Here is a 15501-nt window from a genome sequence, read left to right on the forward strand (position 1 = left end):
TGCCCAAGGACACTTCGACATGCTGACTTAGAGGAGCCGACTCGAACTGTCGACCTTTCCGATTGATGGATGACCCACTCTTCCTTTGAGCCCTAGGGTCAGTCGCCCTAGGGCCTGACTAGAAAAGGGATCCAGTGTTTTTGGGGCTTGACCTATACCAGGGAGTAAAATTCAAATCAGCCTCTGCTGTGTTGATTATGTATTGTTCTTGTTTCTTTATTTTAATCTGTCTCTCACAAGGCCCCAACTTTATCAAAGTACAATATTAAATTTATGGCCAACCCTTTAAGAGGGGAAAACTTTCAAACTTCAGAACTGTGGTATGTACAGGTGGTGGGAAAAGTAAATTCACCTGCATCCTGGTTGTGATTATCAGACTTTCGCTCTTTAAAGAATGACTGGACCTAAATCCTGTCAGAAAATGCACCCTGTGCCAGCGCACAGCTACCAGGGCCCCTCGCTGTGTGAGGAGCGTTGGTCTTTTCATTGAGTCTAAATGAAAAAATCTAACATGGTTTTCTTTTTCATAACAACATTGTTTTTTCTGTGCGATCAAAATGTGTTTGAATGTCAGCAACAGTGCTCTAATGGAGGCTGCTGCTTCCTGGCATTGCAATGGCTAGAAAACCCTCATCTCCTCATTAAAAGGTGATCTGATGGATGATGATGAAAGCGAGGCTGTCTAATGCCCCCTCTTGCTCCGCTCGTTGTTTCTGCAGTAGGTGGAAATTGGACCTTGTATTTGCAGCCCAGTTCTCATGCTGCACGACTGCTCTCTTCATTAAAAGGGAAGCCGCATGCTCAAAGCTGCTTCAGATTATTACCATATGTCTGCAAAGCCCAGAACTGAGCAGCAAACCGGCTTCCATCCTACCCTCTAATTTCTTATCCCAAAATTGGACATGTGGGTCGCTGTGTGTGACAACGTCCCTCCCTTCCCCCGGTCGGTGCAGTACATTCTCACAGTATTTCTTCTCCCATTTTTAGATATATAATAGCAGTGCATCAGCCTTTAAGTGACACTGGGGAAAATATTATGCCTTGCCTTGAGATATCTAACGCCATGTTGTTCTAACCCTTCAGCTGTTTTTATAAAAGATATTGGAGAAGTGGAGTGCATTGTCTCTGATAAGCGTCTAATAATGGGACTCTGGGTCATTTGGTGTTTCTCCTCTCCAAGAGGCCAATGTGTGCATTGTACTTCCACAGAAATAACTGAGCTCCATCACCACAGAGCTGGTGCATTCATAAAAAGGAATAAATCTTTGAGGAGACATAAAGGGCGAGGGCACTAATTAATGCAGAAAAATGTCAGCCTTTTACAGTTTGCGCAAAGCATAAAGAAAGTCCACTCTGGATGTAGGAGGAGGTTTAAAAGAGATCTTTGTGTCACCCAGTCCAAAAGCCATTGGCCCAGATTGCCTGTCCCAGCATGCAACTCACCTCTGCATGAATACAACACTTGTCTGATGGAGTGGGCAGAAAGCCCCCCTATCGCCAGGAGATCCTACACAGGGCCTTAACATGAGCAGCTTGCCTCACACACAAGTTTTGTACAGTTTGAGATACTTTGCCATGGATAAAGTCGGGGCTCAGGGAAGGCGACAACAGAGGACATTTTACCTGCTGGCGGAGATAAATTTGCAACACCTTTTCAGCAGTTGGGCGTTTGTAATTTGATCAGGAAAAGTGCTATTAAATGGATTAGGAGAGGGCAGCATTTGGTGCTTGACAGCACTTGGTGGTTGGCTTCTTCCAGAGGAAGATTAGTGGAGAACCGAAAAATCAGAAGAGTCAGCTGGAAGAGGCATCGAAATTAAGGCTAAGAGACACGTGTCTGCAGTTGGAAAGAAGTGTGGCCAGTTATATCACCTTTTAAAACCAGAACCAATGATATGGCCCCCTGGAGATGTAATGGATTGTACTTGAGGGAAGTCTGTTTGCTCGCTTGGACCGGCCTTGAAGTAGAATCAGACTTGGAAAGAAGGTTCAAAGCAAAGTGTTTTAAGGCTTAGTTGGATGAGGTAATTGTGCAGGTGTTGGCAGTTGGCAGTTGGGTTGAGTTAAGCTGGCAAGATTTATATTTTTAAGATGGTTGATGAGAAGGGTGTATTGATTGCCTGCAAAAGTTTAGATTCTTATTTTTTGGGGGGTCAGGGGGGGTCAGGGGGTGGTTAGACATGTGTGTAACACCATAGAATGAGTTCAGTTTTAGGGTAATGATTTAAACCGTTACATAATAAATTCCCATAAATAGTTAGCTGGTTGAAAAACTCATCATGTTCCTGTACTGGAAGAAGCGCGGGGCGTATGAGCTGGAGGCACTGCCGTCCTCTCTCACCCAAGTGGGAATAGAGCGCTACTCCTGGTCCTCATCCCTGGACGTCATCCATGATCTGTGTGGTAAGCTGGGGAACTAGGAGGATCACCTGACTAAGTGGCGGATTTGTTTTTGTGTGTGTGTGTGTGTGTTTGCCCACATTGAAACAGGAGGCTGGTTTGCGTTTGTTTTTCCATGTTATTTTTGATTATTTGTAAAGCTTTGGATGGCACTAGTTGAACCTTAGAAGATGTCAGGGGGAGTAATAAATAGGAAAATGAAAGATATTAAAATACACATGACAACATCCTATTCCTCACACAGGTGGGATAGTGTTATTGACTTAGAATTTGGTACACATGCAGCAAATGCCAGCATGCTAACATCAAGCTAAGATGGCGAATGTGGTAAACATTATACCAGCTAAACATCAGCATGTTAACCTTGTCATTGTGAATATTTTAGCATGCTGCAGTTAGTATTTAGCTCAATGGACTGCTGTGCCTCGGTCTCACAGTGCTGCTGGCAGAGCTGTAGACTTTCAGCCTTGTTTTCATGGTTGGGAAGGAGTAACCAGCTTTAAACTTGGTTTAGTTTTACCTATGATTGCATGTTGGAAATCTCTCTATTTATAACACAAGTCATTCAGCATAATGGAAAAATAACTAAAAGCCTTGTGTGTAGTTCAGACCCGCTGACGTAGGAGATACTGTGCAACATTTAACATGGATCAGACATTGCTTCACATTGTTCTGTGTAACTTTTCTGAAAGCAAATGATCTGGTGCACTTGCGCTTTTGAGCTAAGGATTTAAGCACCATCATGGAAAGGTTTTTTTTTTCCATTGCTCTGTTCTTCCGTGGAAAGCACTCAGTGACCTGGCATGAAGACAGCCTCACATGAGAGAGAAGACAGTCAAAGAGTGGATGAGACCAGGTCCACAAATGAAATATTTACCAGTGAAGAAGTGCATAGCTGAACTGAAATGCTTTCCTGTCTCCTCTCAGTGCATTTTTTTTTTTTTTTTTAAACGTGGCACAGGGGCACTTGCTTTCCGCTGTGCCGCCCGATTTATGCCATTAGTGAAGGGGAAGTGATAACACAGGGCCGGGGAAGAATGTTCTTCATCCTCTCCTCTCTGCCAGCCAGACTCTTAGAAATCCGGCTACTTTCTGGTCAGCTTAAGGACGGTTCCTGCTGAGGCACTGCTGTTTGGCAGAGACCGAAAAGAGGAATGCCACAGAGAGAACAGTGAGGCTTTGATCCTTACCTTTTCACCATCTCTGTAATTAAGCCATGAGCTTCTACTGAAAACATTTCCCAACACTGTTGGAGAGCTCGGCTTAAAGCTACTTCTCCTTTCTCCAAAATGAAACAGACTCAGTCCATACAAATAGTCCCTAACCTCATTTGTCTTGCCTTATTATAAGAGTCATAACTGCATTCCTGACCTTGGTTTATCATAAAAATGCAATACTTCAGTGCTGCAGGTAAAAATATCAAATTTGCATTTGTTTTCTTGAGATGCATACAAACCTGAGAGTCCTGTCTGTACTGTCTTTGTGCAGCTAGCATGTGCTAAAGCAGGCAATCTGTACTTTTCAATTCGATTTTCATGTGTACAGGTAAAAACAAGTTTCACCACACAATGAATTCTTGCTTTGCCCTTTCACCTTCAATGCCGCTTCAGGATTAAAGAAAGTAAATAAATAGATAAATAGGATAGTTTTGTAACAAGTCATTATGACTTGTCGTTATGAGCACAAATATGTATGGATCGTTTTCAAGCTGAAACAATCAATTAATCAATTAGTAAATTCCTTTGGGAAATAAATTACGTTGGAACACTTACTCCAGATCATGCCATCATACCTCTGCCTTCGACCGAGAATTGGGGGGGGTGATCTTGAATAGCAATAACAAACTGAGTTTGTTTGCATTAACTAAAATATTGCAGATTTTAGGGCAAACTAGGCTAAACGTATACAAAAAATATGAATATATAAAAATATACAGAAAATGAAACTGTCAGTAATGACAGGCTCCACCTCTTACAGAGGCTTTATGTCTTCAATAACATAGGAAAGATTGTGTGAAGTATTGGTTAAGCTTTTCAGATTGTTCACTTCACTGTTGGTAACAACAGAATCATTCAATTTGCAAAATATGTTACTGTAGGTTAGGTGAGGCCACTTTGCTGTTGTAGGAGGCAGTGCCATGATCACATTATCCTGATTACATTGTGACAGGTTGTGTTTCCGCATCATTTATTTTACAAAAGTCTCTTAAAAAAACGAAGACACCTTTAGTGTAATGCTTACTCTTGCAGATGGTGTTTTTTACACAAGATATCTTCGAGTAATGTGGATGGACGATTTATAGAATAATTTAAAAAACAACGATCAGTGGAAGCCCACAGTCATTTCACTGTCCATACGTAGTGCAATATTTTTATTTGGATAATCATGAATATGAGAAGATTTTTAAGTTGGTTTATTTAAGTTAGTATATTTGCATCATATAGGTCAGGTGACATGAAAAATATCAATACCATGATAATTTAATATACTTAATTGACTTTGATAATGAAAAAAATGCTTTATTGATATTATTTTTCTATTACCACAAGGACTCACCAATAACTACAAGTCTGACTAGAGACTGCATGTGGACCGGGTGTTGGCATTTTTTAGCTCTTAAAAGCGAAAGAGGAAAGATTTGGTTGCATTGTCCAGCATGAACAAAATTAGGTTGTTTGGGGAGTCCTAATTTGGGTTTCAGAAGAATTTCAGCTCATGGCTTTATCCCAGCTCTAACCTCCTGCAGTACACTACGTTCATCAGTCCAAAATATCTCCAGAGAGCGAGCACACTCTAACATTCCTCAGCTCATACTCAGCCACGGGTTCCAGTAACAGCAGAACAAGCTCCTATTTTGCTTGGAGTTAGCACCAATAAAGCCCATAAAAAGAATAGTCTGAAATAAAAGGCCACGCTATTATGTAATAATCAGCCCATACCTGACCAATTACTGTACTTTCTGGCATTAATGCCATAAAAAATTCTAGATATGCAGTAATCCCCTCATGACCGCTCTTAAACATGGTGACAGGGTATAGAGTTTTCGGCTAATACGTCGCCATAATGTGACAGTCATGGAGAACCCTGACATTCACAAGGAGACTTGAGAAAGCTGTATTGCTTTTCTTCTTCATTTTCATTAAATGATTCCAAAGTGAGTCAGCAGAATAGATCAGTTATTATTTTGTTTTCTTCCCTCATATAAATTGTAAATTGTAAACTGCTCCTCCGCCCTTCTCTGGAACAGTTTACACTTGTTGTTCTGTGGTTTCCAGTTTTATACACGGGGACCTTGGGTTCGCTCAGATGTGGTGGAGGAGGGAGAAAGATGGAGGGAGGGGGTAGGAGAGTGTGTGATGCACATGTGTGCGATTTAACCACTATGGGGGTAAAACAACATTAAGCAGGAGAGCTGTGTCCTGCCTCTGCTGCCACTGAACCCTCAGCATTAGAAACAGCTGCAACCTGCTCGTGTTTTAGCGTCTGCTCACAAGGCCCAGACTCACTCACCTGCAGAGGGATACTGTGGGGTTTCTGTAGTAAAGGTCTGGGTTGGTACTCACCGAGCCTTTTTAGGTGTCAGTGTTCACCAAGTGTGATTTCCTGTTTTAAGGGTAATGTTAGACATAATTAGCTTTGTCCAGAAAGCTAGGAAAGACCAATTTGTGTGTTCTGTCTTCAAAATGTTGTCAAACTTTCCTCAGTTTGCCACAATGGATTGAACAACTACATCACCTGACAGTCTTGCTGTCTTTCCAAGAGTTAGACAGGAAGATTGATACCACTTGCATATCTGTCAATTCAGTATGGAGTAACAGAGACTGCAGACGGTAACTGCTCCCGGCCGAGAAGTTGTTACACTTTTGTTGGACTTGGACTTTATGCTAAACTAAGCTATGCTCTCCCGGCCACCCAGATATGAGAGTGGTACCAATCTACTCGTCTCAAGTCTCAAGCAAAAAAATCAATACTAACCGTGCCTTTGAATTTGCTTTTCTGTCAATAGAGGCTTACGTTAATGAGACAGTATAACTGTTTGGTCCCAGATATGGACAAGATTCTCTTGATGGTGATGTTATAAAAAAAAAAAAAGATGCAAAATTGAAAAAAAATGTTTTAAATTAGCTATTCATGCTGCAACAACATTCACCAAAGCGTAGGCCTGACCTAACTGGAAATAATTTTTCATATTCTGCGAATTAGTTCAAATGGAAAAAAGTATAATTAAAGGTAGGTAAGTTTGTTTGAGTTGTCAGAGATGAAAAGTGTCCAATATAACTCTGGGACCAAGGCGGTGTCTTCAAATTCTTTGTTTTATCTGACCGTCAGTCCAAAACTAAAGATAATAACAGTAATAATTTGTGACGAACAAAAGCACTGGCATTTTTTGCTTCAGAGACAATTCGTCGATTATCAAAATAGTTGCCAACACTCCTCTAATATAAAGTGTGTGTGTATATTACTACAATATTTACAGCCAGATACTTTCCTTTATGTCTTTATTTTCATTTCTATATACATCTAATCTTTGTAAAATTAATTTGGGAGATGGAAGCTAGATGACTTGTGATATATTTCATTTATTAATCTTACATTTTAAATAGTTCTATTATTATTATATGTGTTAGTATATTATTATTATGGAAGTATTTTTCCCCTCTCTTCTTGCTCGTGCCCATGGATCTACCTCCTCACCTACTCATTTCACATTTATGTATAGTGTGGTCTCACATTTCTGCCCGTCTCCTACCCTGCATGTGCTGATATGGCTATCTCTTTGCCAGGTTTCCTAGTCCGTATGCCATCCCGCCTGCCTGCCATCTGTGTTCGTCTCTCAGGAGTCTTTTCATAACTATCTCCTGTCAAGGAGGGGCATGTTTCATTACATACGGGGCGGAGGGGCACTCAAGAACATGATGTGAAAATGAGGAGAGGAGTCGAAGCCTGAGCAAACACAAAACAAGCTCACCTCCTCTTTGTGTGCCATGATGAGATCTCACCAAATGGAAGGCAGAGCGAAGCATTCTTGACATTCCTCATAAAAACGTGCGCAAGGCTCGTGGCTAAACGTGTGCTCAGCTCGGCCTCACCCCACCTAAACAGGGAGTTTTGGTGAACACGGCGAGGCACGATGTGGCGATAGAGGACCAGGCTGAACCTTTTTGGAGTTTGATATTGGAGTGCATCTTTGACCATAAATGTGCAGACATTTAGCAGAGCATCCAAAGGTACAGCTGCAATCGAAAATGTATTGATCTCACCCCCCCTTAAAACTTGGTCACATTACATGACTTTCAAAGTCATCAGATCACTGCACTGTTCACACCACAGAACTTTTCTGTCTTGTAATTGTGAATCTTGAAGTCATTGTGGTTTGCACACTACATGAATGATCAGCGATAGGGTCACACATTACAAAATCTGTCACCAGGAAGAATCCCAGACGAGTCTGTCTGGTCTCTAAACTACTTTTTGTCATAAAAACGCTAAAAGAAGAATATTTTCCTCCGTATCTTGGGTCTCAGAAGTCCGTGGAAGTTTTCTCGTAGTCATGTTGTTGTCATGTTGCTTGTGGTTTCTGGCTGCTGCTCAGGTTCTCTTCCATCTCTCCTTTTCTGCTTGTTTTCTCCCCCAGCCGGTGTCTGCTCTGTGTTCCTGACTCTTTCCTGACACGAGCAGATATTCAGCCTGCTTGATATCTTGAGGCATCCGCAAGCTCTCTGATCATTGAACAGTTCACACATAGTGATCAAACACCAGTTTGCCTCTGATCTGGTGGTGTTTGTCGACGACTTCCAAAAGCTGTCTGTGAGTGAAAAATCATGGCTACAGTCTTGTTGTGAACTGGGCATTACTTGCTGTTGCCACACCTGTCAAGCTTTCCAGTATTGTGCTGGAAGTTTGCAGTTTACGGTGATAAAGGTGACACATTTACCATTCAAAATGGTAAATGATATATGAAATATGAGGGTTCCTTAACCCCAGACAATAGCCAGCCTCTGATTTTTGGATGGACTTGGTCAGCTGAAATCTCAACCGTTGCTGGCAGACTTTATCAGCCGTAGCTAGCTTGCTAATTAAGCTAACATTAGCTATATAGATGGGTTTGATACTCCATCTCTGGCGGACTTTTAAATGTTTCTAGGTGACTGATATGAAAATCCAGCCAGTGACATATTTCATATCAACTAGCAGTTAACCCTGTCACTGAAAGCTCGAGGGCTTCATCCAATGGATATGTTCATTCTCAATTGATTTCTTTTAACAAATGAATTGATAATATAAATGAAGGATAGTAGTGAAAATTGCCCATCACAAATTCCAAGAGCATGAGGAGACATATTCTGCCCAGATGTCTACAACTAAAAAAAGAAAATAAAAAGGTATTCAGATTTCAATAACATAAAACAGAGAAAAAAAACAGAAGTCATCTCTTTGGGAGGCTGGAAGCCACAGATTTTGAATCGCATTCATAGCGGCAGTATGGTTACAAAGTGATGAAGTGGAGGCTGACAAGTTGGAATACTTAGTACATCTTGCGTTTTGGAGTGTGCATCATTTTGAACGTACCCCCGCTGCTCTGGCTTATTTATGGGTGCCTAATGGGTCTTTGCCCCAGGCGGTGGCGAGCAAGCCAGCAGAGAGCTGCGTAGATGGGATGCTCCACTGTCTCTTTAGTGTGCAAACTCATTGTCTGCTGTCACGTGTGTGTTCGTGTATAGTGTGTGCTTGTGTTTGCTTTTGGCTTAATCAGCAGTGCTGAGTTCAGGAATTCCAGCTCATCAGAGAGAGAAAGAGGGAGAGTCAGCAAGATGTGAGCAAGTAGGAGAGAAGATGAAGCTTCACCACCTAATAGTGATTTTATGGCCCAACGGGACGGTCAAGTAGTAAAAAGAGGGCTAAGAGATTAAGCGGATAAGGAGAGGCTTGAGTTTAGGGCAGGAGGTAATAGAGGGGATTTGAGATTATGGCTCAGTTAGTGTTATCACCTCAGGTAATGTGTCCCAGGTAGCCACGTTCATTTGTGGTGTCTCTGCTGCACCTTTTGCATAGCGAGCTAATGACGACTCGTCCTGGTGTTGTTACTGTGAAGAAGAAATTGCAACTGAATTGCAAATTGAAACAGCCTTACCTTGATCCATCTATTTTGACAAATCATGGCTTCCATTGATAGTTCAGAGGATGAAATTCACCAGCTCACAAAGCTGGAGTGCAAGGCATGGCACATTGTGTTTATACGCTATATTTTAAATTCCGAATGATCATTATAGATCAAGTATTTACTTTTTCATGTTTCGGAAGTTTGAATTTTGAATAAGAAGTGACAATTGATTCTTTTGAATCTATTTCCCAGTTGGTAAAATATGCAGATGTTTGTATTAATCAAAAAACATTCATGTTGTCATTTAGCACATTACCAAATATAATCTTTCTGAAATATTTTAAGTTTTAGTTCTTTGAATGTTACTCTTAAAGCCGAGTTTTAACTGTTTAACCTGTAATAGTTGATTTTGTGGCCACTTGGGGGAGAGTGGAGATTGAACATTGGCATGACATCACCTTTTTAAGTTAATATCATGGCGACCTTGTTAGCAAAACAGTTTCGTATTTACTCATCCAGCGGATGCAATGCAACATTAGCGTCTATTTGTTTCTGTCCACCTCATGAACGTAAGTCATCTGTGAAGTCTCGCCGTGGTGAAGAAAGTTCTTCCTCTTTGGGAAGCACTCCATAAAAGCTGGAGGCTCCCTCTGCAGAGTGCTGCCTGTAAACCCTGAGGGAGCCATTAGCTTGAGGCCCGCTGGCAGAGGCCACAGTCAGAGCTGAGAGCGCGTCTCGGCCTGTTCCCAACACAGCACAGACGCAGGAGAGACTTTTTTACTCTTTTCCCAGAAGGTGGTGGAAGTTTGACACTCTGCATGATGGAATTGTTGAAAGGCGTTCAAAAAGGGCTTTTTAGCTACACAGTGACCCTAGGGATGGCGAGGTCAGTCGGTCGTTCACCATTTGGTCGCCACTCGATGGATTGGCATCAAAATGTGATACAGACATTCGTGGCCCACATAGGATGAATCCTCCTCTCCAGACTTTTCCTTTAGCGCCGCCAGCCGGTCTGGCTTATGGTGAAATGTCTTGCCAACTGTTAGATGGTTTCCCATGAAATTTGGTACAGACATTCATGGGATCCTCAGAATTAATTGTAGCATATTTGGTATTGCCAGAGCATCAGGACAAAATGTATGTAATTGTATGGCAAACAGTCCACCGGAAAAAACTACTAAATCAAAAAGTTTGCGTGCTGTGCATCAAATGTTAGCACTCTAACACTATAACCTAAGATGCTGAACAAGGTCAACAGTGCACCTCTTAAACATAAGCATGTTAACATTGTTAGCAAGTTAGCATGTGGATGTTAGCATTTAGCTCAAAGCTACAGCTCACCACTGTGCCGAAGTACAGTCCTACTGAGGTGCTGGAATGACCGTAGACTCAGTCTTGTTTTTATTCCTATTGAGTAAATTTCATTGCAGACAGGTTGACCCTTCTCTTCGCAGTGGGGAAGCTATGGGCTCTGTGGTATGCACCAATTACAGTGTTTTTCCCTCTTCCCCACAAGCACCCTTGACCGGTAAGTGTAGCTGTAGCCAAGTGGATGACTTAAGGTGACTTGTTTCCGTACGCTAGCTCACAGAAGGGCCTCGTTTGTTTTATCATTTCTTTCACGGTGACAAATTATTGTTTGAATTTGGCCTTAAAGTTCAGACACCAAGTGACTTCATTTTCTAGCAGCAGCCCGTCTCTATTACTGATGATTTAGTAATGATATTACATGTGTGGGTTGGCCAAGTAGGGAGACGTGACATTACAATGAACAGGTTATCTGATCTTGCTGGAAAGGTTTTGCTACAAAGTCCTGTCGTGCCTGGAAACTGGAGACTTTTTACAACAAGCACCCTCACTGTCGGTCACAGCCCACCCCCCCAGCTCTCTCTGCTTCCCTTCACTGCTCTTACTTTCTCCTTCCTGCACGTGTATTCCCTGTTTTTCTCATTAGGCGGAGGGATAAATATTGGTGCGCTCAGGGTCTCTGTTATGATATCTTTATCGTGTGTGTACATGTAGAAGATATAGATGTAAACTCTGCCTTTTATCATACCCTCAATGCAGCGTTGGCCAAGCAGTCAAGTAGATTTTAGAGGTTTATTTGACAACGGTGATTTGTTATTGTGGAGTGGAGTACGGCGAGCTTATCCACAATGAGTTCACTTTCGTACAAAAACCAGAATGGTGCTTCCTCTCATTTGCTCCATTTTCTCTTTGGTTATTATTCATTCCTCTCTGATCTCCTCCCGACATCGCATCCCAACCTCTTCCCTCTGTTTACCTTCGCTTCAAGAAATCTCTTTTAACCGGAGTTCTTTTCTGACATGGCTTCTTGGTCTCTATTACTGTGCGAGTGTTTCTTGCGCTCATAGTCATCTCCCTCCCTCTTTTCCACCCTGTCCTTATATAAACACAGGCAGTGACTTCAGTCTTTGTGTCTACAATATGTTTTTACAGCTTTACCAAGAAAGGTGTGTTAATGGACGTGTAGCTTGCTGGGTGGCTGGTTTGGTGTTTTAGTGATAAAGAGAGATGTCAAATTGACTGGTGTGTTCTGTTTCAGATGACAAGCCCGTCCAGGAGGAGGACTGGGTGGTGTGCCAGCACCCTGAGTGTCCTGAGCGCCGGAGGGCCTCTAAGGTAAGGATTCTTAAACCTGCCAGGTCAACTAAAAGAAGGTCAGGTACGACAGTTAGCAGGTTTAGTGTCTTCATGGCCAGGAAAATCTTAAAGCGTCTTTAATCCTATTTTCTTAACCCCAGATAATGCATTTGCAGTCTTACTTAAAGGAATAGTTGAGGCATGTTTGGGATACTAACACTTGTTCTCTTTCACTCACTCACATGTCAGTACTCGCTTGTTAGCTTAGCATAAAGACTGGAAGCAGATGCAAGCCTTAGCGAGCTAGCCTTGCTCTGTCCAAAGATACGACAATTCTCCTACCAACACTTGTAAAACTCACCAATTAGCGTGTTAAATCTCGTTTGGTCAATCCATGCACAAGCCGAAGTGTAATTTCACACTTCATAATATTCTCTGCTGGTTGCATGGTAACCTTGCAGTGGCTCCAGGAAGATAGAACATGTTAATAACTGAGCTTCAGAGATGCTGGCAGGCAGATTATTTTGCTTTTGGACGGAGCCAGGCTAGCTGTTTTCACCTGCCTCCAGTCTTTATGCTAAGCTAAGCTAATTGGCTGCTGTCTGTAGCCGTAAATTTAACAGATAGACATGAGGGTGGTATCAATCTTTTCATCTAAGGCTCTGCCAGAGCTTGAAAACAAAAAAAGTTAAACTATTATGTTAAGTTCCTGTAAGAGCTGTTGTCCTTGTGACAAATCAACTCAGTCACAGACCTATAAATTCTGAGTTATGACAGTTGTGATAGCTTGATTTTCATTTTCACTGTGGTTGCGAAACACCTCTTCTATTTTCTCTTTGGCTATTTTTGTAACTATCTTTGGGTGTTGTATGCCTCTCATTAGACAGGGAACGATAGATGAGAGTAAATGAGAGTAGAGAGAGAGAGACAGAAGGAAATGACACGTAACAAGGGTCCCCCGCCAGATCTCGTCTCGGCCAAATAAACGACATATTTATGTTCAAGTGACAAAAACCTCTAGCAGCAATAAGAATTATGAGTCCTATCTGTCTGAGCAAAGGAAGAAATAGTGTGATGTTGTTATAGAGCCACAGGACCTGGGGCGTTTGAATGGGTTAACAAAACATCAGACTTTGCCAAGGGATGCTGCTGTTCGTTTCCTGTTTGTTACCGACAGGCAACGTTGGTTTCTTTTAACCATGACCACAACCATTCCCTAATCTTAACCAAGCGGTTATTATAGTAACCATGATGATAAACGTCCCATGACCTTAACCAAGTAGTTATTTTAAACCCACATTATGATCATTCCCTAACCCTAACCAAGTATTTTGTGCCTAAACCTGACCAAACTTGAGCTTAAAAGTGCTTTTTTTTGCAAGTGATTTGGTATGGTTTTGGGAGGTGCTGACAAATGATACCCTGTTGATAGAGATGTCAAATCTGAAAATACTTACATGTGCCGGTTTTAGAGCAATTACCTACATTGTAGTAATTTGCAGGACTTGTTGGGCTTTTACATGGCCATCAAAAAGTGCTTTTCACTGTCTCTTCCTTAGGAACTAAAAACGAAATGGCTTTAAAATGAAGATTCACACACCCTGACTTTGTCGCCATGACACCTGTTGGTCCCTCTAAGTGTCTGACCTTCAGTGGATGTACTCAGAGATCATTGCATCTATCTTGTGTTGCATTACAACACAGCGGAGGTGAAGCAGCGAGTGGCGAAGCTGCTTTTCTTCCTTTCTTTTTCTTCTTCTCTTTTAGGTGTTAAAAGGGGCGTGAATGTCGGGGCTCTGTGTCTGGCCACTAGACTGTGAAATGAATTATTCCTTTGAAGCCACTGGTTTCTGAAAATGGGAGTCTGGCCAGAAGACCAAGAGAAACCGACATAGTGTCTGGTCTGTCTGTCGGCTGTTTTGGTTCGTCAGCTCCCTCCTGCCACTAAAGCTGAGCATTAGACGGATTTTCCCATTGAATCAAGATGCTGTCCTTTACTGTCCTCTCTGCGGAAAAAATGAAAGGGAAAATGACAGCCAGAAAAGATGGTGAAGAGAGTCGGTTATATATAGTTTTTCTCCATGGCAACCGGGAATAATAAAGTGGGGGAAGAAGAGAGAGCCAAAGAGCTTAACCCGAACCATCCTTGCTGCCTCTTTCCCTGCTCCTCACATTATTAAGTCTCCCAGCCCCACTTTTCCTGAGAGACAAAAACACTTGAGCCTAACTGGCCCCTCTCACACGAAATGATCCTCCCTTTTTAAAGATGTGTTTGCAGAGTTGTGAATGAGGGAGAAGGTTAGTTTGTGTGCTATATTGTTCTTTATAGTGCAGAATTATGTTAATGCATTTGCGTCTGTGAGACCTGTTGTTGCACAGGGGGCAGGTAGTGTGGGACAAAGCATGTCTGACGCCACCTGTCTCCTTGGTCAGGGTCAGGGTTGACATTATTATGTAAGGAGATTAGGGAAAGACTTGCAGCCCAGTGCGAACTGGGATAGAGGGACAGGCAGACAGACAAAGAGAAGGAGGGGGGCAGGTTGACAGCAGATACAAAGAGGATGAGACTCAGAGTGGTTAATCATGGGAAAAAAATAAAAATTAACAATAATTTCATTTCATTTCTAGCTTTAATATGTTCTTCAGGAGTCACGCTTTCTTCTTTTATTCTCTTAAAAACATGTTTAACTTACAAAACCATGGCCATTGCCTGTGTAGTTAGTAAGCAGTGTTGAATGAAGGGAACATATTCATTGGTTTGATTTATCACGTGACTGATGATGCATTTTTTTCTGTGTTCTTTTTGTACACTTACTTCTCATAGCTTGACCCCACAAGGATCCTTTCTGCCCTTGTAAAGAAGGGATATCCCAAGATGTCATAATTCTTAATATTTCTGGGGATTTTAGCACTTTGAGGTGTGAAGTAAGAACAGTGAGATGGTGAGTCATCACAGTTTGGGCATTTCCGGGCTATAAAAGGTTAAATTTAATGCGCTGTGCGATCATTTCTGACATTTTCTTTGGCCTTATCTTCATTGGCTGTTGCTCAAGAGGTGTGTATGTGCTGCCTGTAACAAGCTTTAAACAGCAGGGGGCAATGTCATGGCACCTCTGACCTACAAGACTCCCTCTGTTGCTTATTCTCAAGAGCTCACTCGCTCTGCATTTGCTTCTCAAGTTTTTTTTGGAAGAATGGCAACATAAATATATCCCTCGACTTTAGCCCACTCCACCCACTGCACAGATTTAGATGCTTCAAAGAAGGCATTTTTACACAGAAAATGAAAAAAAACATTAAGCCTTTATGTTTCACTTAAGAGTTCTTTAAAGTGCTACGAAAAGTCTCTTTGATATGCCGGTGGATTGGCAACAGGACACAGAGCAGACACAAAC

At 41.9% G+C, this 15501-nt stretch overlaps 1 protein-coding gene across 1 annotated transcript in view; it reads left to right on the forward strand.

The window, feature by feature from the left end:
• Nucleotides 1-2279: 2279 nt before the first annotated feature.
• plekhg5b (pleckstrin homology domain containing, family G (with RhoGef domain) member 5b) overlaps nt 2280-15501 on the forward strand; it is a 57029-nt gene continuing 43807 nt past the window's right edge. The window contains exons 1-2 of the mRNA XM_070839664.1: nt 2280-2403; nt 12069-12145. Coding sequence (XP_070695765.1) covers nt 2280-2403; nt 12069-12145 — 201 coding nt within the window. The remainder of the gene's footprint in view (nt 2404-12068; nt 12146-15501) is intronic.

This window comes from Pempheris klunzingeri, chromosome 11 (assembly GCF_042242105.1).
Source record: "Pempheris klunzingeri isolate RE-2024b chromosome 11, fPemKlu1.hap1, whole genome shotgun sequence".
Taxonomy (NCBI): Eukaryota; Metazoa; Chordata; class Actinopteri; order Acropomatiformes; family Pempheridae; genus Pempheris; species Pempheris klunzingeri.